Source organism: Molossus molossus, unplaced genomic scaffold, assembly GCF_014108415.1.
Source record: "Molossus molossus isolate mMolMol1 unplaced genomic scaffold, mMolMol1.p scaffold_m16_p_28, whole genome shotgun sequence".
NCBI lineage: Eukaryota > Metazoa > Chordata > Mammalia > Chiroptera > Molossidae > Molossus > Molossus molossus.
The window spans coordinates 1187693-1213411 of record NW_023425364.1 but is presented as its reverse complement, the minus strand read 5'-3'; the positions used below and the strand labels follow the sequence as shown (position 1 = coordinate 1213411).

General features: G+C 52.3%; 1 protein-coding gene across 3 annotated transcripts; it reads right to left on the bottom strand.

The window, feature by feature from the left end:
- Positions 1 to 1197: 1197 nt before the first annotated feature.
- FLCN (folliculin) lies at positions 1198 to 25372 on the bottom strand. 3 transcript variants are annotated; one of them, XM_036278410.1, is made up of 12 exons: positions 25344 to 25372; positions 13782 to 14048; positions 11735 to 11881; positions 10640 to 10861; positions 9682 to 9842; positions 7943 to 8034; positions 6288 to 6475; positions 5076 to 5189; positions 4291 to 4414; positions 3068 to 3199; positions 2889 to 2994; positions 1198 to 2237 (listed from the first exon to the last, which is right to left on the bottom strand). In XM_036278410.1, the coding sequence occupies exons 2-12, from the start codon at positions 14022 to 14024 to the stop codon at positions 2036 to 2038; spliced, it is 1731 nt and encodes a 576-aa protein (XP_036134303.1). In that variant the 5' UTR covers positions 14025 to 14048; positions 25344 to 25372; the 3' UTR covers positions 1198 to 2035. The 3 variants fall into 3 exon arrangements, with proteins under 3 accessions (XP_036134303.1, XP_036134304.1, XP_036134305.1); XM_036278411.1 differs by lacking the exon at positions 3068 to 3199 and having other exon boundaries at positions 25344 to 25370; XM_036278412.1 differs by lacking the exon at positions 10640 to 10861 and having other exon boundaries at positions 1199 to 2237; positions 25344 to 25369.
- Between the last annotated feature and the right edge of the window lie 347 nt (positions 25373 to 25719).

The window sequence follows — 25719 nt, the reverse complement described above, 5'->3', positions numbered from 1 at the left end:
CAGGGGGGTTTTGTGCAGGAACACGCGGACACTCCTGCCCTGTGGCGGGGGGGGCTGTGAGCAGGAACACATGGACACTCCTGCCATGTACGGGGGGCTGTGTGCAGGAACACGTGGACACTCCTGCATGTACGGGGGGGCTGTGTGCAGGAACACACGGACACTCCTGCCATGCAGTGGGGGGCTGTGTGCAGGAACACGCGGACACTCCTGCATGTACTGGGGGGCTGTGTGCAGGAACACACGGACACTCCTGCCATGCATGGGGGCTGTGTGCAGGAACACAGGGACACACCTGCCCTGTGTGTGTGGGGGTGCTGTGTGCAGGAACACATGGACGCTCCTGCCATGTGACTGGGGGGGCGGGGCTGCTACTGTGCCATGGGCTGAAATTGACCAAGATTAACCACGGTTAACTAGTCTTCCCCTGGAAGTTGTAAGCCTTTAACAGATTCAAGTTCCAAAATAGTTATATCATTACTGGTGTTATTTTAACTATAATATTTTCTGTGACTGATCCCAAGAATACTTTCAAGTTATCAAACCAATAAAACCATATAGTCAACATTTTACAAAAATATGCCTTTATTGTTTCAACGTTCTTTCATGATACAGATAGCTAGTCATATAAACATAGTCTTCATAGTAAATATAAAAAAAATAAAATAAAATAAAACAAATCAACAAAACTGTTGGAAAATCCCTTCAAACCGTGAACCCTTATCAAAAATGCACACTGAGCCCGGCTGGTGTAGCTCCATGGATTGAGCATCATCCCATGGACTGAGAGGTCTCTGGTTTGATTCCTGGTCAGGGCACATGCCCAGGTTGTGGGCATGATCCCCAGCAGAGGGCGTGCAGGAGGCAGCTCTCTCCCTCTCCCTTCCTCTCTCACTAAAAGAAATAAAATCAATAAAAAAATATATTTTTAAATGCACACTGAGATGATGAACAGATCTTATCTTAAATCACCATACTCAGAAAAGTAACTGCAGCCAAGTGTAAATGTTTAAAGAAGCAATAAAGAACAAAATGAGATGGCCCTGGACACTTTGGCTCAGCGTTAGAGAGTGTTGGCCTGTGGACTCAAGGGTCACAGGTTCGATTCCTGGTCAAGGGCACGTACCGGAGGAAACCAATCAATCTCTCACATCAGTGTTTCTCTCCCTCCCTCCCTCCCTCCCACTCTTTCTAGAAAGCAAAGAGAAAATATCCTCAGGTGAGGATTAGCAACAACAAAAAAGAACGAAGTGACGTGGAATACAAGTATGGTGGTGTCTAAACTGCGTACAGTGAGCCAGGAAGTCAGATGGCTCCACTGAACACCTCAGCGAAGCATCACTGCGTAAGGAAGATCAGGTGCTCGCCCTCAGCCACAGGGTGACTTCAAAGCAACCTCAGAAAGGCGTGGCCAGAAGACGGGCAGTCACATGACTGCAGAACAAATTCCCGAGGATCCAGCAATGAGGAACGTATCCTCTTTACCCTGAACACCTCTCCCAGGGCCCTACAACAAAACCAGGCTACTGAAAATGACTCAAGGTCAGCACCTGTCTTGAAAATTCACCACTGTAGCAATATATACATGCGTGCATATAAAACCAGGAAAATTCTTGCTGAATTTCAGAATAGAAAGTTTTGAATGTTAACCTCAAGAGAAGGTATATCATGACTAAAACATCCAAGTCCAAATTGGCCTGCGTGTCTTCCCTATAAACTCTGAGAGCTGAGTCCATGAGAGGAATGAAACACACATCTCCTTAGTCTTTTCTAACAGGTGTGCAAGGCAGGGGACTGTCCTCTACAGGCTGCAGCACCTGAAGCAGCTTGTGGGATGGTCCCAAGAACTACGCCAGGCCCAAACCCCACGGCCGTGGAGCTCAGCCCCAAGCTTCCGGTCCTTGCTTGGAAACAGCTCTGTGCCCGCAGGTCGGAATGAGAACCACCTGCGACTGCAGGACCCGCCCCTGAGCTCCATGGCAGGATGGCCATCACTACACTTCCCAGAAGGCGTCACAGAGACCTTAACGTGGAGTCAATTACGGGGCTCTGTGGCTGTGGGGCTCCGGACTGTGGACATGAGGTGTGACTTGTAGGTTTTGCTCAGGCCAGTCATCCAGAACTTGAGCAGCTTCACGTTGTCCTCCTCTGATGCTCCGAGGATGCTTAGGAGCTTCTGTGTGTCCTCTTTAGGTCGACTGTCCACCTTGGTGAATTTAAAAAGGACCTTCACTTTGCTGTAGGAAACAAAACAAAACACTCAGAACCACAGCACAGGCACCAGAGCTCTGGTCCTGCGAGCGCAGCTGGAGGGCACACCCTCGAAGAGACGAGGCAGCAGCCCCGCCCGCTCGCCCTAGGTCTCCACTGCCCTGGGCAACCCGGCTGCGCCCACCACGGGGCAAGGAAAAGAGAAAACAAATGTCCTTAAATTCATGAAAGGGCTCGGTTGAACCTAAGCCTCACTGTATTATTTGAAATCAGGACAATGTTTGACTGAATTTGACAGATTACTGAGAAGGCGGGAGGAAATGGTCACGTGCTTTAGAACGCCCATGATCTCTCTGATTCTTAAAGTTAATTAAGCAGCAAAAACCACTGCTTCCCTTGGAGGCAGGTGTCACCCTCGGAGCAGCCAGGCCCGGGGCGCTGGGCCATCTGCGTAGCGCCCCCAGCTAGTACACGAAGTGGTGGGGCTGGTGTCTGAGCTCCCACTTAACCCTCACTCTAGACCCTCCCCGGGAGCCCCCGCCCCGCGGCCCCGGCCTCCCCTGGCTGCTCGTCTCCCGCGCCGCAGCCTCGCCTTCTGAAACAGCTCTGGCCTCCTTAGTGGACCCCGCGGCCCGCCGGCCGGGAGCACAGGCGGGGGGCAGGCAGCCTGCACTTACTTCATCCACTCCTCTTTGAGGCAGATGAGACACTGGTCGACCACGTCCACAGACAGGTTCTGGTTGGTCAGAGCGGCTTCCATCTTGTTCAGAATGGTGGGGCCCACTGGGAGAGGGGCGGGGCGGGGTGAGAGGCAGCCTTGCACCCTCCCCGCTCCCCCTCCGGGAAGGGCACCCACCTCGGTCCGCAGCGACGGGGCTGCCACTGGTCACCACAAACTCGTACTTGCTGAGAGGCTGGTCGCCCTCCCAGCCGGCAGGGTGGGGGCGGGAGGGAGAGGCGGGACGGGCCTCCACGATGACCGCAAACTCTGCAGGGACACCGCCTGCTCAGGGAGGCCCAGCCTGGCACCAGCCCCCGGAGACCCACAGTCCCTGAGACGGATGCTTCTGCAGCTAAAACCTTCTGTGATTTGTGAATGGTGGAGGTTTAAACTTCTGCCTGAGCTGAACTAACAACGTATTATTTTACAGCACGAACTATATGCCTCAATTCGTGTTGTACTAAGCAGCCCTATGCCTGCTGGGGAGAGGCCCATTGTCTCCCCTTGTAGGCTGGGAAACCGAAGGGGCAAAGTGCCTCGCCCAGAGCCACAGGCAAAGCGGGAAGACTTCCGAGCCTGTGTGTGGAAGCAGAGCCGAGTCTGACCACCGCCCAGGACAGACACCGCTCAGGCCCTCCAGACCCGGTCCGGGTGCTGGATGGGGGCAGTTCCGGGAGCTGAGCGCCACACTGTGGGTGACTGACTTCCCACTGACGCCAGAGGAGTGCCCACTGGCTGGGACCCGCACCCCGGCTGCCTCCTGAACTCCCTAAGCACACAGCGTGGATGTGAGTAGCTTCCCGCGGTGCGCCCAACGGACTCAACTGGTCAGCGCCGAGGGCGGACCGGGCCGCGGGCCGCTGTGCTGATGGGTGTGAAAGGTGTTTAAGGTGTAAAGGGGAGCATGTGAGATCGCGCTCCCCAGCGTGTGTTGTCAGTTTTGGCTCAAATACACGGACTTAAAAAGGCATACGGAAGAGAAAACCTGTGGAGAGGACAAGGAAGCATGCAGAACCGGGGAGCAGAGGACGACCATGAGGCCAAAGAACACGAAGGTGCGCTCCGGGTCCAGGCTCCCTGACTCACCCCCAGGATGGCACTGCCGTCCTCACACCCACTCCTGTTGTCCCCACCCCCGACGAAGAGCCACCCGGCAAGCCCCTGTGTTAGGAGAAGCCAGTCCCACCCTCCGCCATGTTAAAGATAGAACACAGGCTCAGTGGCACTGGGAAGCAGGCCCTACAGTGTGGGTCCTCCTGCCCGAGGCCAGCAGGTGACATCCTCCAATGCACAGCCAAGACCCAGCTCCACGTCTCAGCCCCACGTGCAGGGACCGGGCTCAGACGGAAGGCACGCACCGGAGGCGAGCACATGGGGGGGGATCTGCACTTGCGGGCTGAGCCCCAGGAAGTTGCAGCGGTAGGCCTCCTCATACTGGCTGCTGTAAGGGATGATGCGGACACAGCCCACGGGCAGCATGGTCTGGAAAAGACAGCGACTCAGAACTGACACCTGCTGGAGCATCCCCTGGACGGCCCCCTGCAGCTCCAGCCAAAGCCTCCCTCCTCCAGAAGGCGTTCCTGGTCCCTCAGCCCCACTGGGTATCTCTGGGCCACTGGTCACACAACTTGTGTTGCCTTTTGGTGTTAATTCTTACATCATTTTTACATTTCTCAGGAGTTTGTCTCTGCCCTCATCTGACAAAGACATTGTAAGCTTCCAAGGAGCTGTGTCACCTTCATTTCATGCCCTCACAGACCCTTCCTAACAACTTAATGATGCGCCCAGCTCAGGCCTGGGCAGCACACCTCCGGGACAGACCCGGCACCGCCCGACTGCTGACCGTGGTGCGGGAGTGTGCTGCCTCAGACCTGCTCTAAGCTGTGAGCCACTGCAGTGGCCTCCCAGAGGGAGCCGGGGCTGGGAGTGGGGAGAGGGAGACTAGTTATCCATGTATCAGGACAGCACAGGCTCCTCCCACTGGAGATAAAAACCATAATGACTGTCATTTCAACAGTGGAGGACACATGGACCCTGGGCTCAGGAATGACCCTCCGCACTGTGCCACTGACGCGTCCCAACAGCCACACCAAACCCACCAAGCAAACACTCGTGCTATGAAACACAAAGGAAGGGCACTCACCCGGAGAACCTCAAAAGCGGACAGGACGAGGTCTGCGTCTCTGCTCCTCCAGACCACCTGGTTCCCCATGAGAACGTGCCAGGCCAGCGTGCGGAAGGATGGGGCGCCCAGGACCTGGAACAGAGCCAGTGCTTTCTGCCCAACTGATGCCCTCTGTGTGTTTGTCTAGAAACTGGCTCTGTACAGCAAAGGAAGGCCAGTCGGGGGACAGTGCTCCTCTTGGGGAGGCTGAGTGACTTGCCCAACATCAGAAGGAGGCAGGCAGAAGTCCCCAGATTTGTACCTAAAATCCTGATCCCAAAACTTGCACATTTTATTTTTTTTTATCCTCACCCGAGGACCCTTTTTGCATTTATCTTCAGATAGAGCAGGAGGGAGAGAGGAAGAAAGAGAGAGAAACATTGATGTGAGAGAGACAGACACATCGACTAGTCCCCACCCACACGACCCCAACCAGGGCCGGGGACAAACTGCAACCGAGGTACGTGCCGTTAGCAGGAACCGAACCCGGGTCTCTCTGGTGCGCAGGCCAATGCTCTAACCGCTGAGCCAAACTGGCCAGGGCGGCTCTCGCACATTTTATAAGATCCTTTCCCTAAACTTTATTCCCAAGGCCTGGGGCAGAGAAGACTAGCTTTCTGCAGCATGCCCTCTCCTCCCTTCACCGCGCTGGGCCACTTGGAAGTGAGTCACAGGCATCGCAGCAGTTCTGGGCCCACGAAGAGACAACCGCAATTGTCTCCTACACAACCCCAATGTGCACCACACCCCCAACGCCACACTAACACACTCAGCACCCTGAGCTCCCGAGTGCCCTTACAGCTAGTATGCTCTCAGTCCGAGTCAGACCACGACTGCTCCATTTGTCCTGACCCTGTTCTGCTTCCATCTCCATCAGCCCCCCTCTGTCCCACCTTTTTAAAAAATCCTCACCCAAAGATATGTTTAATTATTACTGATTTTTCAGAGAGAGAGACATTGATTAATTGCTCCACTTATTTATGCATTCATTGGTTGATTCGTTATGTGCCCTGACCAGGAATCAAACCTGCAACCACCAAGAAGGTTCTTGGTTCCTCCTAACCAAGCAGTCCCTGCTGGGTCTTGAACACGATGGGCCCACAGGACAGAGTGTGCTGGATGAGAAGAGCTGGAAGCTGAGGAGGGGGCTCTCCTGCGTTTCTGATCAGGCCTCTGCCCTCCACCGCCCACCTGTCTCATGTGCCGGAGGGACTTGAAGACAGACAGCTTTCGGGGCTGCCAGTTCTCGCAGTCGGAGAGCAAGGAAGAGCCTGTCAGGCATTTGGTCAGCTCCCGCCCTTCTGCACCCACTGGCAAGACAGGGGCTTTTTCCTCTTCAGCCTCAGAGTTGTCCCAACTTTCTGATTCCTCTTCTAAATCTGCAAGACGGACAACAAAGGCCGCTGTGAACCCTGCTGCCCTGGGCTCCTTCACTGCCTGGGTGCAAGTCTCCTAGGTGATCACTTCGGGCCAAGGCACCTTGTGCTGAACTACTACAGGTTACTAATTTCTGGTTGTGGCCAGTTGTCTACACTCCTGTTCACCCTCGAAGCCTTGGGATGGGCTGCGATGGCCAGGCCTGCTGTGCATAGGCCAGAGCCCTGCTCTGCACTGTGAAGCCCGCATCTGCCCACCGCACCTGCCCACCGCCCACCGCACCTGCCCACCGCCCACCGCACCTGCCCACCGCCCACCGCACCTGCCCACCGCCCACCGCACCTGCCCACCGCCCACACCTGCCCGCGCCTGCCCACTGAGAGCTGCTCACTGGCAGCAGTTTAAACAACGGTAAGAATGGCAACAGCTTCTATTTACTGAGCTCATCCTCAGGCACTATTCTAAGAGCTTCCACACATTATTCATCCTTTCAACTGTCCTGAGGTCAATACTGTTCTCATTTTAAAGACAAAGTATTTGTTTTGACTAGTCTCCACGGCACCCTCCCATGGGGACCCTTGGGGAGGGCTCTTGCACACGCACACAGAGCAGCAGGGCAGGTCTGAGCCTCCTGTGACCAGAACACAGACCAGCCCAAAAATGTTTTCCTCGTGTGCTTGGCTCTGTACGAGGAAATCTCACCCAGTCCGCTTTACCATCCTCACCAGCCCAGACACTCACACCCACTGTAATAAAAACCATTCTAGGTCAGTTGATCATGACGGCAAGGTCCAACCTCTTCCGGGTACGTTCTCCTCTGGCTGACACCCCCCCTCAGGAAGGTGTGAGCACACATGTACTATCACTGGCTGCTGAGGAACCCTGAGCCAGCCCCAGCTCCTCAGGGTCCGCTGTCTGCGACTAAAGCACACCAGGTTCCGACAACACACCACCCACAGCACCACAGGTCAGGGCAGCCGGCCACACAGCCGACTGGACCCGAATCACCAAGGCCTGAACCCTCTCTGAAGGACAGGCACGGCCAGGATGGAGACAGAGGCTCCTGGGCTGCTGGGGCCACACCAGAACCCCGGGAAGCCCCCAGACGCAAAGGTCTCATGGCACGCCTGGGGGAGTGGTCCAGGCACCGGCGAGGTGCGAGAGCCGCCGCACGGAGCCGCTGCTTCACCGGCAAGGAGCACAGAGCAGGGCTGTCTGCGGGCCGAGCGCCTGGCCGATGAGGAAACAGGGACAAGAAAGCGTTCCGTCCTCCACAGACCGACAGCCTCACAGGGGCCTTACAGCCTGCCTGGGCCACTCTCAAGGGGAGCTCTTCTGCAGATGCCCCTCATGGGGTATTCACCCCCGAGTCCCCTCCCCCAGCTTTCGGCCGGCGTGGAGGAGGGCGGGTGCTAGGGCAGCCCGAGCGGCCCTGCAGGCCAGTGGCTGCAGGACAAGCCCTCGCTCACCCGCGAGCTTCTCCATCTGCACCAGCGTGTCCTCGGTGGGCGCGCCCTCCAGGAGCTTCTCGGTCAGCCGGCTGCCACATGCCTTCAGGAGCCTGGGGACAAGCGTCAGTGTTCTCGCAAAGGGAAGCTAGACCACGAGCCGATCAAACCTCCTGATCTGCCCACCCATCTCCAGGAAACAGTGTGAAGACTGTTGAGTGGTACTCAGTGCCATCGGCCAGGCAGAAAACAGACAGCCTGGGTGCGCCAGCACAGGGGACAGGGAAGTGGGGGGCGACTGTTCTGGACCAAGATTTAGAACCATCTACACATGCGTTCTGATCCAATTCAAGTCAATTCTGAGGCAAAACAGGAAAAGTGAACTTGGATGGGGCCGGATGATACTAAGGAATTAGTCCATTTTGTTGGATAGGATGACGGCTTTATGGTTGAAAGGATACAACTAACATTTGCTTTAAAAATTCCTAGAAAACTGAGGGCACAGAAGGAAAGGCAGTAAAACGTTGACAACCACTAAAGCCGGATGGTGGATGCCTGGTTCATTACACTACTTATTCCACTTCGAGCTGTTTCAAGTTCCCCTAACGAAAGCCAATTTGAAGACAGCAGGAAGGCCTGTCAGAGGGGTGGGGGTTCAAAGGGCCTTGGGGGCAGTGCTCGAGGGTGCACACCCAAGAAGCCCCGCCAGGACCCAGGCCATGAGCCCCTGACGTCAGGCTGACACTGCGTGGGAACGAGAGTCGGGGGGTCTGTGGAAGGAGACCTCACTGTGGGAGAACAGGGACAATCGTGGTCATGTCAAATGTCCACAAATTCACCGACATCCCCCTTCCAAAGACGACAGTCCTCTCCCCTGACCAGGCTGCCTTAGTGACACAGCACATCCCCGACACGGCACACGCTGGCAGTCACCCCGTGACGGTCCAGGCAGGTCTGGAGACCCTGCCTGTCCCACCTCACTCCCTGGTCACTCACTCTGAGGCAAGTCCGCTCATGTGTCCACACAGTGAGGAACTAAGTAGCCAGCACCGACCTGCTCGCCCCGGGAGGGAGCCAAGCCTTCAGATGACACAGCCGAGCTGTCCAAAAACCCCTGAGTCTGAGCCAGAACTGGCTGGTGTGGCTCAGTGGTTGAGCATCGCCAGTTCGATTCCTGGTCAGGGCACATGCCCAGGTTGTGGGACTGATCCCCAGTGGGGGGCATGCAGGAGGCGGCCAATCAATGTTCTCTCTCATCGATGTTTCTATCTCTCTCCCTCTCCTTTCCTCTCTCTCTAAAATCAATAAAGAACAAAAGGATATTATCTAAAAAATAGATAATTAAAAATAAAAACATCATTAGGGTCCTAGCCAGTTTGGCACAGCGGCTGGAGCGCTGTCCCGCGGACCAATGAGTCACAAGTTTGGTTCCTGTCAAGGGCACGGACCTCATTCCGGCCCCGGCCAGGGTCATGCGGGAGACAACCAGTCAATGAGTCTCTCTCTCACATCTATGTTTCTCTCTGTCTCTCTCTCCCTCTCCCTCCCTCCCACTCTATCTGAAGATAAATGGAAAAATATCCTTGGGTGAGGATTAAAAGAAAACACAAAGACATCGTCAGGATGAGTTCCACACAAATGTGTCTGCACACTCGGAACGCATCCAGTTCAGTGCTCAGTCAGTAAGTACACAGCAGGGAGGCACCCACGACTGCCCCCCGAATCCGCTAAGAGCTGCTGAGCGACCCAAGCCTCGTTACCACGCGAAGGAGGTGTGCAGGCATGCCCACAGGTTGTCGTCGCTCGTCAGGGACGTCAGCGAGCGGGCGGCGTTGCCGTTCCTCTGGTGCAGGAACGGAGTGAAGGCCGTGTTCATCCTCTGCGCCCGCTGCGGGCACCCGAACTGCTCCGCCTCAAACACCTGGAACGCAAAGGAGAGGGGCGGCCCTCACACAGCCAGCCCGCCAGCCCGCCCGTCACAGCCTCCAGAGCGCTGCTCCTGCTGCGGAGCCCAGCTGCCCCAGGGCCAGGCAGAGGGTCTGCCGCCAGCTGTGTTAGGAGACGCCTGAAAGAGCAGCTGGGTCAGGATTTCTCCTGTGCCCCCTCCCACAACAGAGTCCCTGACTCGGCAGATGTGCGGGTGGTGGATGTGCTCAGTGTCATGACTGTGGCTCTCCAAGTGCTCCCAGGCCCCTCTGTCCCAGCGCATGGAGACGTTCACTACTCAGAGCCTGTGGCTAGGACACGTGACTAGTACCCTCTGTTCCCTCTCGCAGGCAAATGACAATATTCAGTGTGGCTGTGGCCCCACTTGCCAGGACCCCTACAATGAGCAGATGCCCCCATCCCTGCAACAGACAAGCAACATGAACAAGAAAAACTGTGGTCTAAGTCACTGAGGTTTGAGATGCAGGCCACGCTGGAGGGAGGGGCTGCAGCACAATCAGGGCACAGGCTTCGCAGCAGAGGTCAGAGGACAGAAAGACCAGGGGTGACACTGGGTCTGACTGCAGTGAAGAAGCCGGAGCTGACCAGACCAGAACAGACTAGGGAGACCGGTGAGGCAAGCGGGACCGCTCACTGACCGCGAGGCTTGCGGCCAGTCCCAACTCTGAGGCCAGAGGACGGCCGGACAGGCAGCACAGGCAGGCCCCAGGCCACACCTGCCTCGGCGCACCGCTCCTCCCCCGCGGCCCCACTGCCCGCCAGCCGGGTCACCTTGAGCGCCTTGCCCTGCAGCTCATCGATGATCCCCCGGATCTTTCCCAGCAGGAAGGGCCAGGAGTTGATGAGGTAGATCCGGTCCATCATGATGGCGATGACACTGTACCAGCGCTGGAAGCCCCTGGCCAGGCTGTCTTTGATGAAGAAGGTGTGGCTGAGCACAAAGCCATGCTGCTCGTCCCCGAAGAAGATGGGGCCTTCGCGGCCCGGGCAGACCTGGGCGACACGACAGCCCCCAGGACAGGTCCCCTCTCTGCTTCAGTCACGGGCAAACCCTTCTGCTCAGATTTCCTGTCTGCACTCATTAGCCACCACTACTGCAGGAAGTGTGGGATGGGAAGGGAGGAGGGAGGGAAACTGCTTTCATCTGCTCCCAGGGTCACACTTTCTACAGACAGCATCTGTTACCAGGGAGCGCAAGGGCCAGTAGATTCGTCACACTTAAGCCACACGTAACTCCTATACAAACAATAGATCCACCCCAGACTGAAGTTTGCCAACCTCACTCAGTAGGGTCTGAGGACACATGATGATTGAGAAAATAAAACAGGTGGTGTCTGGCCCTGGCCGGTTTGGCTCAGCGGTTGGAGCGTTGGCCTGCGGTCCAGAGAGACCCAGGTTCGGTTCCCGCTAAGGGCATGTACCTCGGTTGCAGTTTATCCCCGGCCCTGGTTGGTCGTGCAGGTGGCAGCCACTCGATGTGTCCCTTTCACATCGATGTTTCTCTCTCTCTCTTCCTCTCTCTCCCTCCCGCTCTATCTGAACAAAAAACAAAAAAAACAGGTGGTATCTGATGTGGTAAATGACATATCCTACAAATAAGTCCATTAAGAATGAACAAATGACAAAACGTGGTGCTTAAAATGCCAAGCTGGCACCTACTTAGCAAACCCGAGTCCAGCACAACGGATCTGGATTCTGGAGAACAGAGCCTACCCCGTGCTCCCTGCTCACTGATCTGCCCGGCCTCCTGACGACAGGACTGACTGCCGTCGTCCTTTCCAAGGCCAACATGACCCTGTCTGGGCCTCCTGGAGTGTGTGAGATGCCCACAGAGACAGCTGCCCGCTGCCCATCACAGGCGCTCACCTCGCAGCTCAGGCTCCGCACGCATGCCTGGCGGACTATGCTGAAGAGCTGGGGGTGGCTGGGGTGCTGGTGGCTGACATATTTAATCGAAGTCTCTTTATCATGGCTGATGTACCCGGGATGCCCCGCAGCAAGTGACCGGCAGCCCTGCCCAGGAGAAGGAAAAGAAAACCAGTTAGTCGGGAAGCAGACAACATACTCTCTTATCTCGTGCAAATCTGAAGTCGAGAACTCAGTCTATTTTCATGTAAACGATAACTGGCTTCTAGAGTTACACTTCTGAGGACTTCAAGTCTCCTGAATAGGAGAGCCAGACGCAAAGATCACAGAGGTTTTCACAGGGTGTGAAGAACAGATCTCATCTGCTGAGTGCTCATGTAGCAGACCTTACAAGAGGCTCTGCACATGTTATCTCATTTAATACCGAGGACAGCCTTATGATCACCGGTGAGAATCCCCACCGAGAAAGCGGAAACGAGGCTCACAGCTTCGAAGTGGCTGGCACAGTGCTCGGTGCTGGCATCTGTCCCTGGTCCTGACACACCACTTGACAGGGGTCTCAGGAGGCCACAGATGTCTGCGTTAGCACGAACAAGAGTCCAACACTACCTCTGATTTCAGGTCCCACCCAGGTCCCTCAGGTGAGGAAGTAGCGTGGTGAGGGGACGTCAGTGTCCCCGCCCGAGCTCACAGATACCCAGGGCCCCACGAGAAGGAGACGCCCTGAGAAAACCACGTGAAAGGAACCAGGGTCCAGGATGGGCCACTGTGTGGATGTGGGTGTGCAGGGGGCCGATAGGAGGTGTGATGGTGGGTGTGCAGGGTGACGGCTGCAGGAGGTGTGATGGTGGGTGTGCAGGGGGCCGACAGGAGGTGTGATGGTGGGTGTGCAGGGGGCCGACAGGAGGTGTGATGGTGGGTGTGCAGGGGGACGATAGGAGGTGTGATGGTGGGTGTGCAGGGTGACGGCTACAGGAGGTGTGATGGTGGGTGTGCAGGGTGACGGCTACATGAGGTGTGATGGTGGGTGTGCAGGGTGACGGCTGCAGGAGGTGTGATGGTGGGTGTGCAGGGTGACGGCTACAGGAGGTGTGATGGTGGGTGTGCAGGGTGACAGCTGCAGGAGGTGTGATGGTGGGTGTGCAGGGTGACGGCTACAGGAGGTGTGATGGTGGGTGTGCAGGGTGACGGCTACAGGAGGTGTGATGGTGGGTGTGCAGGGTGACGGCTGCAGGAGGTGTGATGGTGGGTGTGCAGGGTGACGGCTGCAGGAGGTGTGATGGTGGGTGTGCAGGGTGACGGCTGCAGGAGGTGTGATGGTGGGTGTGCAGGGTGACGGCTGCAGGAGGTGTGATGGTGGGTGTGCAGGGTGACGGCTGCAGGAGGTGTGATGGTGGGTGTGCAGGGGGCCGACAGGAGTGTGGTGGGTGCAGTGGTGAGGCCTGACAGGAGGTGTGATGGGTGTGCAGGGGGCCGCAGGGTGTGATGGTGGGTGTGCAGGGGGCCGACAGGAGGTGTGATGGTGGGTGTGCAGGGGGCCGACAGGAGGTGTGATGGTGGGTGTGCAGGGGGCCGACAGGAGGTGTGATGGTGGGTGTGCAGGGGGCCGACAGGAGGTGTGATGGTGGGTGTGCAGGGGGCCGACAGGAGGTGTGATGGTGGGTGTGCAGGAGGACGGCTGCAGGAGGTGTGATGGCGTGAGTGCAGGGGACCGACAGGAGGTGTGATGGTGGGTGTGCAGGGGGCCGACAAGAGGTGTGATGGTGGGTGTGCAGGGGGCCGACAAGAGGTGTGATGGTGGGTGGCCACAGTCTGTTGGCACTGAGGGGGCTGGAAAAGCTAAATCCAGGACGAAGGGATGGAACTGAGGGACATGAAAGCAGCCAACATGTCATGGAGAACAGTCTGCACACACCACCTGAAGGCCCCCTGCTGTGAGACCCCATCCACCGAACACAGGGCCTCCCACTCACCCCCGGTCCACACAGAGTACCAGCAAGAACCCTTGGAGAGGAAGAAACGCCCTGACACCCCCGGGAAAACTTGCCTCGCACATATCTGACTTCTTGGGTCCTGGGCTGCTGGACTCTGCGCTGGCCCCCTCTGCTGGGCTGTGTGTGCAGATCCCACTGCTCATCTGAATGCCGCCTTCCTCCTCCTCAGCCTGTTCACCCTGGCCGGGGCTGTCCTCCGCCCCTCTCGGAAGAGGTGCGTGCAGAACCTCAGTGCAAAAGAGAGTGCGGGGGCCATGGAGCTCACAGAAATGACAGAGAGCGACGATGGCGTTCATGGTGCCTTACGGACAGCACAAGGCCTGTGTTGGGGGAGGGAAAATGCCATCAGCTGGCCTGTGTGTGTTCACACCACAGAACTCTGGAGCACAGGGGCTGGGTAGGCACCAGCAACAGGCTTTCCACACAGCAGAGGTGGGCCGCCGTGCCAGGCTGATCACCTACTCTGTGCCAGCACTGTACTTGGTCGGGGAAAACCAGACAGACAAGCATAGTCCCCGCCCATCAAGGCTCCAAGGCGAATGACATTTGGGTGATGTGATGCCGCCTTCAGGAAGCTAACCCTCCAGCAGGGCGGCGCACGAGCGACAGCTTCCCCTGCTTCTCTTGCAGCGACAGCACCAGGGAGGAAAGCACAGGGAAGAGTCACGCAGGAGCTGGGATGGGTCTCAGACAGAAGGGCTCCTCGAGCAAGAGCTGAAGGAACGGGGAGGGAGCCTCGGGAGGCTGAGGAGGGGCACGACTCGAGGTCTGAGTGTCAAAACAAGGGCAAAAAACCAGGAGGAAGATTTTAGGGATCTTTCTAGGCCGAGGTAAGACGCTGCACTTTTCCCCAGAGGTTGGAGAGCCTCTGATGGGCTCTGATGAAAAACATGATGCATCTGAATCTTATTGAAAGGATCGCTCTGGCTGCTGTGCAGGAAACAGAATGCTGGAGCCGGAGGGGAGCAGGAGGCCAGCTGCGGTGTTCCCACTACTCACGTGAGAAGAGATGGTGGCCTGGGCTAGGGTGAGGGGTGAAAGGTGAAGGGAACAGTCAGACTGGGGCTGCGTTCCAAGGCAGAGTCAGCCGACTGCTTAGGGGTGGGCTGTGGAGCATGAAGAAGGGAGCAGAGCTACTGAACCGATAAAAAAGGAATGTGGAAGACCGGAGGGCAAGTGTGGAGGAGGCCAAGGGTCACTGCCTGTTACACCTCCAAGTGGAGATGCTGACAGGCAGCGAGACTATGGGGCTAGAGTGGAGCACGGTCGTCAGGAGCATCGCGATGGAGCCTGGACCCTCCCCCCAGAGCTTACAAGTGAAGGGGAGGAAAAGCTGGACAGGGTGACAGACAAAGGCAGGCAGTGAGGAGAACTCCAGTGATAGCCCAGAGACCACGTGAGGAAATGGGGATCATGTGAGGAGCAATCTTGGAGGAGGCAGAGGGTGGGGCCAAGCATACAGGCTGAGAGCTGGACTTGGAGTGGGTACGGCGGCAGACCGTTCATCGTAAGGGAGAGAGAGCAGGGGATGAGAATGCTGACACAAACTCCCTCTGGTTGGGAAAGGCCAGGCAAGGCTATAAAGGTAGGAGGTGATCTGGAAATGAGAACCCAGGAGCAAAGGTCAGAGATGGACCAGTGACAGCCCAGCTTACATGACATGTGACACAGGAGGGCCTGGAAGCCAGGCTAAAGAAGCAACATGTATTCTCCAGTCCCACACTGTCCAATACAGGAGCTATGAGCCGTCAACTTAGAGTTAAATTATCTATACGCTGTAAAACAGAGTCTCAAACAAAATCAACACAATGAGACCCACACCAACACATATAATTAAAATGGCCAAAATTAAACACAAAGAGAAAATCTTTTTTTTTTAATCCTCACCTGACATTCTAGCATTTATTTTCAGATAGAGTAGGGGAGAGAGAGAGAAACATCAATGTGAGAAAGACACATCAAGTGGCTGCCACCCACACGACCCCAACCAGGGCCAGGGACAAACTGCAACCAAGGTATGTACCCTTAGCGGGAACTGAACCCGGGACTCTCTGGTCTGCAGGCCAACGCTCTAACGCTGAGCCAAACTGGCCAGGGCAAAACAAAGAGAGAATCTTAAAGGCAGCAAGAGAGAGTTAGTTACCTACAAGGGAGCTCCCATACTGATCTCTCAACAGAAACACTTCAGGCCAGAGGGATTGACATGAAGTACTCAAAGTGATGAAAAGCAAGAATCTGCAACCGAGATTGCTCTATCCACTAAGGTTATCATTTAAAATTGAAGGTGAAATAAAGAGCTTCCCAAACAAAAGAAGGCTAAAGTCCAGTACCACCAAACCAGCATGGCAAGAAATGCTAAAGAAACTGCTTTAAGAAAAAGAAAAAATATATAAAGAAACATAGGCATAAAAAATTGGCTATAAATAAGTACCTATCAATAATAATCTTAAATATACAGAGATAAATGTTCTAATCAAAAGACACAGAATAGATGGATAAGAAATCCTGACCCATATATATGCTGTCTACAAGAGACCACTCAGAACAAAAGATTCACACAGGCTGAAGGTGAAGGGATGGAAAAGAATATATTCCATGCAAATGGAAATGAAGAAAAGCCGGGGTAGCAATACTTACAGCTGACAAAACAGACTTCAAAACATAGGACGTAACAAGAGACAAAGAAAGACACTACCTAATAATAAAAGGATTGATCCAACAAGAGGATATAACCCTTGTAAATGTGTATGCACCCAATATAGGAGTACCTAAATATATAAAAAATCTTTTGGTGGACTTTAAGGGAGAGATCAAAAGCAATGCAATCATAGTAGGGGATTTTAACACCCAACTGACATCACTTCAAGACCAAAAAAAAAAAAGTCAACAAAGAAACAGCAACCTTAAATGACACACTAGATCAGATGAATTCTACATCCTTCTCAAGAGTACATGGAACATTCTCAAAGACATACCACATGCTAGGGCACAAAATAAGTTCTTACAAGTTCAAGAAGATTGAAATCATATCAAGCATCTTCTCTGACCACAATGGCATGAAACTAGAAATCAACCACAATAGAAAAGCTAAAAAATACTCAAATACATGGAGGTTAAATAGCATGTTATTAAACAATAAATGGGTTACCAATGAGATCAAAGAAGAAATTTTTAAAATAGCTGGAAACAAACAAAAATGATCATAAAACCACCCAAAATCAATGGAACACAGCAAAAGAAGTCTGATAATTCATGCATAGCATTACAGGCCTATGTCAAGAAGCAAGAAAAATGTATAGTAAACAACTTAATGCAACACTTAAAAGAATTGGAAAGAGAAAGGTGGGAAAAGCCAAGAGTATGTAAAAAGAAGGAAAATAACGATCAGAGCAGAAATCAATGACATCGAAATTAGAAAGCAATACAAAAGATTGCCCTGGCTGGTTTGGCTCAGCGGTTAGAGAGTCAGCCTGCAGACCAGAGAGTCCAGGGTTCAGTTCCCGCTAAAGGCACATTCCTCGGTTGCAGTTTGTCCCCAGCCCCAATTGGGGTTGTGTGGGTGGCGACCAGTTGATGTGTCTCTCTCACATTGATATTTCACTCTCTCTCTCTTCCCCGCTCTGTCTGAAGATATATGCAAAAATGTCCTCGAGTGAGGATAAAAAATAAAAAACAATACAAAAGATCAATGACCAAAAGCTGGTTCTTTGAAAGACTGATGAACCTTTAGGCAGACTCGTCAAGAAAAAAGAAAGTGGACCCAAATAAATATAATCAGAAATGAAAGAGAAGTAACATGACACCAAAGAAATACAAAGGACTGTAAGAAAATATTACGAACAACTATATGATAACAAAATAGACAACCTGGGTGAAATGGAAAAATTCCTAGAAACATACAATCTTCCAAAACTTAATCAGGAAGAAGCCGAACACCTGAATAGACCAATAACAACTAATGAAGTCAAAGCAGTAATTAAAAATCTCCCAGCAAACGTAAGTCCTGGACCAGAGGGTTTCAGAGGCCAATTTTACCAAACATTCAAAAAAGAACTAAAGCCCTGGCCGGTTTGGTTCAGCAGTTAGAGCGTCGGCCTGCGGTCCAGAGGGACCCAGGTTTGGTTCCCGCTAAGGGCATATACCTTGGTTGCAATTTGTCCCCGGCCCTGGTTGGTCGTGCGGGGGGCAGCCACTCGATGTGTCCCTTTCACGTAGATGTTTCTCTCTCTCTTCCTCTTTCTCCCTCCCACTTTATCTGAACAAAAAAATGGAAAAAAATGCCCTCAGGTGAGGATAAAAAAAAAAAAAGAACTAACACTTAACCTCCTTAAACTATTCCAAAAAAATTCAAGAGGGGGGAAGATTTGCAAGCTCCTTCTACAAGGCCAACATTATCCTAATACCAAAACCAGATACAGACACAACAAAAAAAGAAAATTATAAGCCAATATCCCTGATGAACATAAATACTAATACCCTCAACAATATATTAGCAAATCAAATCCAGCAATACATTAAAAAAATTATACACCGCCCTGGCTGGTGTGGCTCAGTTGGTAGGGTGTCATTCACTTCACTAAAGGGTTGCTGGTTCGCCCGGGCCGGTTTGGCTCAGCGGTTAGAGCCTCAGCCTGCGGTCCTGAGAGACCCGGGTTCGGTTCCCGCTAAGGGCGCGTACCTCGGTTGCAGTTTGTCCCCAGCCCTGGTCGGTCGTGCGGGTGGCGGCCACTCGATGTGTTCCTTTCACGTCGATGTTTCTCTCTCTCTCTCTCTCTCTCTGTTCCTCTCTGTCCCTCCCACTCTACCTGACCAAAACATGGAAAAATGTCCTTGGGTGAGGATAAAAAAAAAAAAAAAAAAAAAGGGTTGCTGGTTCAATTCCCAGTGATAGCTCAATCCCCAGGAGGGGGCATGCAAGAGGCAGGTGATCAATATTATGCTCTCACATAGATGTTTCTCTTTCTCTTCTCCCTCCCTCTCTTAAAAAAAAAATCAATAAAAATATATTTTTTAAAATCATACACTATGACCAAGTGGGATTCATCCCAGGGATGCAAGGATGGTATAATATACACAAATCAATAAATCTGATATATCACATAAACAAAATGAAAGACAAAAATCATATGATTATATCAACAGATTCAGAAAAAGCATTCAATAAAATCCAGCACCAAAACTAAAAGCGTTTTCCTTAAGATCAGGAACAAGGCAGGGATGTCCACTCTCACCAATCTTATTTTACACAGATCTGGAAGTTCTAGCCATAGCGATCAGACAAGAAGAATAAATAAACAGCATCCAAAAAAGGGGGAGTAAAACAGTCATTATTTGCAGATGACATGATATTGTATACAGAAAACCCTAAAGACTCTACCAAACAACTACTAGATCTAATAAATGAATTTGGCAAAGTTGCAGGATACAAAATTAACACCCAGAAATCCATGGCATTTTTATACACCAATAACGAACTCTCAGAAGGACAAACTAAAAAAAAATCCCATTTACCACTGCAACAACAACAAAAAAATAAGGTCCCTAGGAATAAACTTAACCAAGGAGGTAAAAGACCTATACTTGGAGAATTACATGACTCTGAAGAAATTAAGGCAGATACAAGTAAGTGGAAGCATATACCATGTTCATGGATTGGAAGAATTAACATCATTAAAATGTCCATACTACCCAAAACAATCTATAGATTCAATGCAATTCCTATTAAAATATCAATGGCATGTTTCGCAGAACTAGAAAAAAATATTTCAAAAATGTATATGTAACAAAAAAAACAAAAAAAAAAGACCCCAAATAGCCACAGCAATCTTGAGAAGAAGAACAAAGTGGGGGGGATCACAATACCAGATATCAGGATATATTACAAAGCCACTGTAATCAAAACAGCCTGGTACTGGCACAAGAACAGGAACATAGATCAAAGAAACAGAACTAAGAACCCAGATATTGACCCAAAGCAGTATGTTCAATTAATATTTGACAAAAGTGGCAAGAGCATACAATGGAGTAAAGAAAGTCTCTTCAATAAATGGTGTTGGGGCCCTGGCTGGTTTGGTTCAGCGGTTAGAGCGTCGGCCTGCGGTCCTGAGAGACCCGGGGTTCGGTTCCCGCTAAGGGCGCGTACCTCGGTTGCAGTTTGTCCCCAGCTCTGGTCGGTTGTGCGGGTGGCAGCCACTCGATGTGTTCCTTTCACATCGATGTTTCTCTCTCTCTCTCTGTTCCTCTCTCTCCCTCCCACTCTACCTGAACAAAAAATGGAAAAATGTCCTCGGGTGAGGATAAAATAAATAAATAAATAAATAATAATAATAAATGGTGTTGGGAAAACTAAACAAGGTACATAGAAAAAAATTAAACCAGACCACCAACTTACACCATACACAAGAATAAACTCAAAATGTAAGTCACAAAACCATAAAAATCCCAGAAGAAAACATAGGCAGTAAAATCTCAGACATCACTTACAGCAATATTTTTGCCGAAATGTCTCCAAAGGCAAGGAAAACTCAGGAAAAGATAAACAAATGGGACTACACCAAGCTAAAAAGCTTCTGCACAGCAAAAGAAACCATCAACAAACTGAAATGGGAACCCACTATATGGGAGAGCATAAATGCCAACAATACATCAGATAAGGGGCCAACTTCCAAAACATATAGAGTACTCATACAACTCAACAAAAGGAAGACAAACAAGTCAATTAAAAAATGGGCAGAACCTGGCCGGTTTGGCTCAGCGGTTAGAGCATCGGCCTGCGGTCCGGAGAGACCCGGGTTCGGTTCCCGCTAAGGGCACGTACTTCGGTTGCAGTCTGTCCCCGGTCCTGGTTGGTCGTGCGGGTGGCAGCCACTCGATGTGTCCCTTTCACGTCGATGTTTCTCTCTCTCTCTCTTCCTCTCTCTCCCTCCCACTCTACCTGTACAAAAAATGGAAAAATGTCCTCGGGTGAGGATTAAAAAAAAAATGGGCAGAAGACCTAAATAGACACCTCTCCAAAAAGGACATACAAATGGCCAAGAGACATATGAAAAATGCTCAATGTCACTAATCATCAGAGAGATGCAAATTTAATAACTATGAAGTATCACCTCACACCTGTCAGAATGGTCGCCATGAACAAATCATCAAACAACAAGTGTTGGCAAGGATGTGGAGACAAGGGGACTCTAATACACTGCTGGTGAGAATGCAGACTGGTGCAGCCACTATGGAAAACAATATGTTGTTTCCTCAAAAAATTAAAAATTGATCTGCCATTTAACCCAGTGATTCCACTTCTAGGAATATATCCTAAGAAGCCTGAAACACCAATCAGAAAGAATATAGTACCCCTATGTTCACAGCAGCACTATTTACAATTGCTAACATCTGGAACCAGTCCAAGTGCCCCTCAGTAGACGAATGGATAAAAAAGCTGTGGTACATGTACATAATAGAGTACTATGCAGCTGTAAGAAAGAAAGAACTCTTACCCTTTGAGATGACATGGAGGGACCTGGAGAGTATTATGCTAAGCAAAATAAGCCAGTCAGAGAAAGACAAGTATCACATGATCTCACTTATTTGTGGAATCTAATGAACAAAATAAGCTGATGAACAAAATAGTTCCAGAGACATGGAAGCAGGGAACAGACTGACAAACCTCAGAGGGAGAGGGGGACAGAGGGGTAGGAAAAGATAAACCAAAGAACTGATATGCGTATATGCATAACCAATGGACATAGACAACAGTACAGTGAAGGCGGGGGGGGGGGGGGCGGGAGTGGGGAGGAGGGTGTCAATGGGGGCAAAAAGGAGGGACATCTGTAATACTTCCAACAATAAAGATAAATTGAAAAAGGGGAAGAAAAAAAAAAAAAGGAACGTATACAACTCAACACCGGGAAGACAAACAATCCAATTAAAAATGAGCAAAGGACCTGAATAGACACTTCTCCAAAGAGGACATACAGATGGCCAATAGACATGAAAATATGCTCAAGGTCACTAATTATTAGAGAGATGCAAATAAAACCTACAATGAGGTATCACCTCACACCTATCAAAATGGCTACTATCATAAATCAACAAGTGTTGGCGAGGGTGTGGAGTAAAGGGGACTCTAGTACACTGCTGGTGGGAATGCAGACTGGTGCAGCCACTATGGAAAACAATATTATGTTACCTCAAAAAATTAAAAAATGGAACTTCCATGTGACCCCGTGATCCCACTTCTAGGGATATACCCTAAGAAGCCTGAAACACCAATCAGAAAGAATATATGTACCTCTATGTTCATAGCAGCACTATTTACAATTGCTAAGATCTGGAAACAGCCCAAGTGTCCATCAGCAGATGAATGGATAAAAAAGTTGTGATGGCCCTGGCCGGTTTGGCTCAGCGGTTAGAGCGTCGGCCTGCGGTCCTGGGAGACCCGGGTTCGGTTCCTGCTAAGGGCACGTACCTCGGTTGCAGTTTGTCCCCGGCCCTGGTCGGTTGTGCGGGTGGCAGCCACTCGATGTGTTCCTTTCACATTGATGTTTCTCTTTCTCGCTCTCTGTTCCTCTCTCTCCCTCCCACTCTACCTGAACAAAAAATGGAAAAATGTCCTCCAGTGAGGATAAAAAAAAAAAAAAAAAAAAGTTGTGATAGCCCTGGCAGTTTGCTCAATGGGTAGAGCATTGGCCAAGGATCAAAGTGGTAGGTTCAATCCCCGGCCCAGTCCTGGTTGTGTGGTTCTCTTCCTCTCCCTCCCTTCCACTCTATCTAAGAATTAAGGGGAAAATATCCTCAGGTGAGGATTAAACAAGTGTGTGTGTGGGGGTGGGGGGGGGGGGGGGCTGTGGTCCATTTACATAATGGAATACTAGCAGCTGAAAAAAGAAGGAAATCTTACTGTTGCAACAGCATGGAGGAACCTAGAGAGTATTATGCTAAGCAAAATAAGCCAGAGAAAGACATCATATGAACTTACTGACATGTGGAGACTAATGAACAAAAGAAATGCACAAACAAAAGGGTACAGGAAGCATGAATACATGGAACAGACTGGAAGGTGCCCAAGGGGAGGGGTGGAGGGACTGGACAAAGAAGGGGAAGGAAATATATAAAGAACATATATGCAAACCCCATGGACACAAACAACAATCTGGTTAAGACTAAGGAAGGGGGAGGGTGGATGTGAGCAAAGGTGAGGTGGGGAGGGGGACTCCTGCAATAATGTCAACATTAAAACATTTTTTACTCAAAAAAACAAAAATCCATTGTGGAAGAGGGGGTGAGGCAACCACCAATGGAATAAGAACCCTGGAGGAAGAAGTGCAGGGACCCAAACTACAGGCAGAGGTGTTAACCCTGAAAAGGCCATGTCTTCCTTTGAGAGGCATAAAAGAGAAATAAAGGTTCCTTCTAGCAAGGCATCCACATAAAAGTAGCATCTGGCCAAGGTTCCTCCCATCCCTGGAGCATCAGTACGGACCTTTATACTTAGCAGAATCCCATGTCCACTGTCCTGCCTAGACTAGAGCATTCAAAGCCATTTCCAAATGAGTCAGGTAGGACAATGGCAGTCATACTTCAGCTAGGACCTGATGTTTTGTAGGTTAAGAAAATAATCTGAGCTAATTCTACAAGCAATGGATTTAGCGGCATGAAAAGAAGTTCACGCAGGTTACAGCCAACCTCAAATTGGAACAACACAAATGAGGATTGGGGGATTCCAGTGGTTCCCCCAGGCCTTTGCCTTTTGCAGAAAGCCGTAGCTAAAGTTTTATTTCTACAGCAGTATTTCATAAAGGATCTAAAAATCTTTGTAAAATAATAAAATGCTAAAAAAAATAGTCCTCATCCTTTCTACCCTTGGCTAAAAGGCCAGCTGCCACTGGAAGGCAGTGAGATACCCTAAATAACGCTTAGCTCCGAGACACAGACCTTCTGGGTTGGAAAATCCTGTCTCTAGCCGCTCTGGCCATGCAATGTCAAATATTTGAGTTAACCTCTCTGAGCACGCTCTGAAAGCTGAGCAACAAAGCGCCAAACCCTGCCTCTCAGCTGACCACTACATGTGGAACCAGAAATCTGGACGGCGTAAGTCAGTTCTTTCCCACTGCAGTCTCTGCCAAATGTTTGCTGGGAAAAAAGCCACAATCGGGTTTGCCTATGCCTAACAGCTCTTCCTTTCCAGCAAGCTTTCCGGAACCCGAGGGAGAGGCAGAAATCTTCCCCTGCCCAAGTGGCTGAGCTGGACCTGCAGAGTGACTTCTGAACGATCTGTCCACTCCTGTGCTGTGCCCTAGACCTGGGTCTAGCTCATCCCCACGTCCTATGGTCCTTCTACAGGACCCCAGAGGATGAAAGATGCCACTAAGTATGAACACTTTGCAAATAAACACAGTATTATCACGGCTCTTAAGCAGTGGTCAGCGTCGGAATCCCCTGCAGCTGCTTTAACCAGTCTCCCCCGGGGGAGCACCCCTAGTCCACTGGGATCCCAGCAAGTGCAAGGTGAGAAGTTCCACAGAGAGCACTGATGGTCGGACCCACACAAACGGCGGCTCTACAATTTCTTCGGCTTTCACCTGGCTTTCTGTGTCCAGAGCTCCTGACACGTAACTCTGAAGGGCAACCAGTGTCATGTGCCACTATTAGTGTTATTTACGACACTGATAACCTTGTTCCTCCAGGACTTTCTCTGCTATGCCCTCAGCCTCTGATGGCTGCAGATAACCACCTTGGCTCTCAATGCATAAGGAACCGACCCCTGGGCTAAACATTCAGGAAACTGACCACAGCCACCAAACCGGAGAGAAATGTCCTTACAGCCCTGGAGAACCCTGATCCAGGCTGAATGCTCCCCCTGGAAGAAAGGAGTTAAGGCACGTACCCTCTCCCTGAACCAAAGGTGGGGCACAAACCGGAAGCGGGCAGGACAGGGTGCAGTCTCTCAGCAAGTCCACGCAGGGAGGGGTGCGGACCCAGGTCACGCTCACCCCTTCGGACAGCGCCCTTCACCCTGCCCAGCACGGCGCACTGACCCGAGATTCCGACGAACGCCCAAAGCGCACTTTCCGCCAAGACGACGAAAGGTAAAGGTGTCATCCTGACTCATGCACTCGGGTGGCTAGTGTCACCTTTCGGACACCCTGCGGGGAAAGGGCCCTAAAGTCGGGTATCGCAAGTTTTAAAAATCCTCGCGCGCCCGTGGCCTCCGGGTTCACAGGGGCGCCTGCCCCTCCGTCCGTGCAGTCTCAGGTCCCGAGCACCCCCTTCCTCCCGGGCCCCCAGCCGCCCCAATCGCCAGCCCGGCCGCGCGGCGCGTCCCCGGCTCACCCGAGGCCGGAGGCCGGCCCGCCCGCAGCTTCCCCTTCCGCCGCCCACGGCGACCGCACGACGCCCTGGGCGCTGCCGGCCTGTCCCGGCGGTCGTGCCGGCGCACTGTCGTCCACAGCGGAGCCCCGCCGCGGGCCCCGAGTGGGGCCTGCACCGTCACGGCCGCGCGCTGGACGCGACGCTCGGGGAAGCACCGGCCGGGGTTGCTCGGGCCGTCGCACACCTCCCAGCGCCTTCCTCCCGCGGCCTGCCCTTCGCGAGCCCGAGCCCCGCCGCCCGCGCCCACTCACCGGACGGACGGACGGACGGACGGACAGCCAGGCGGAGTCTCGGGCGCGGAGTCTTCGCGCAGCCGGCCGGGCCGTACCACCGCCCAAGCCGGAGGGGCGCACGGCCGTTCGAGCCGCCTCCGCCCTCCACCCCCCGGCGAGCCAAGCCGCTCCAGGTTCCGAGGCCCGAGAGGTCCCCGCAGCCCAGGGACTCCCAGTGGGCGGGAACCCCGAGGATCTACCCGACACCGCCCGTTTCGCCGCCGCGCTCGGGCCCGACCCCCCACCGAGAAGTGCCACATGGTTCGACCCGTCGGCGGGGCTGCGGAGGAAACCATTCCACCGGGGGGGCGCTGGGAGAAACCAAACGTTTCAGAGACCTGGGGGCGAGCTAGGC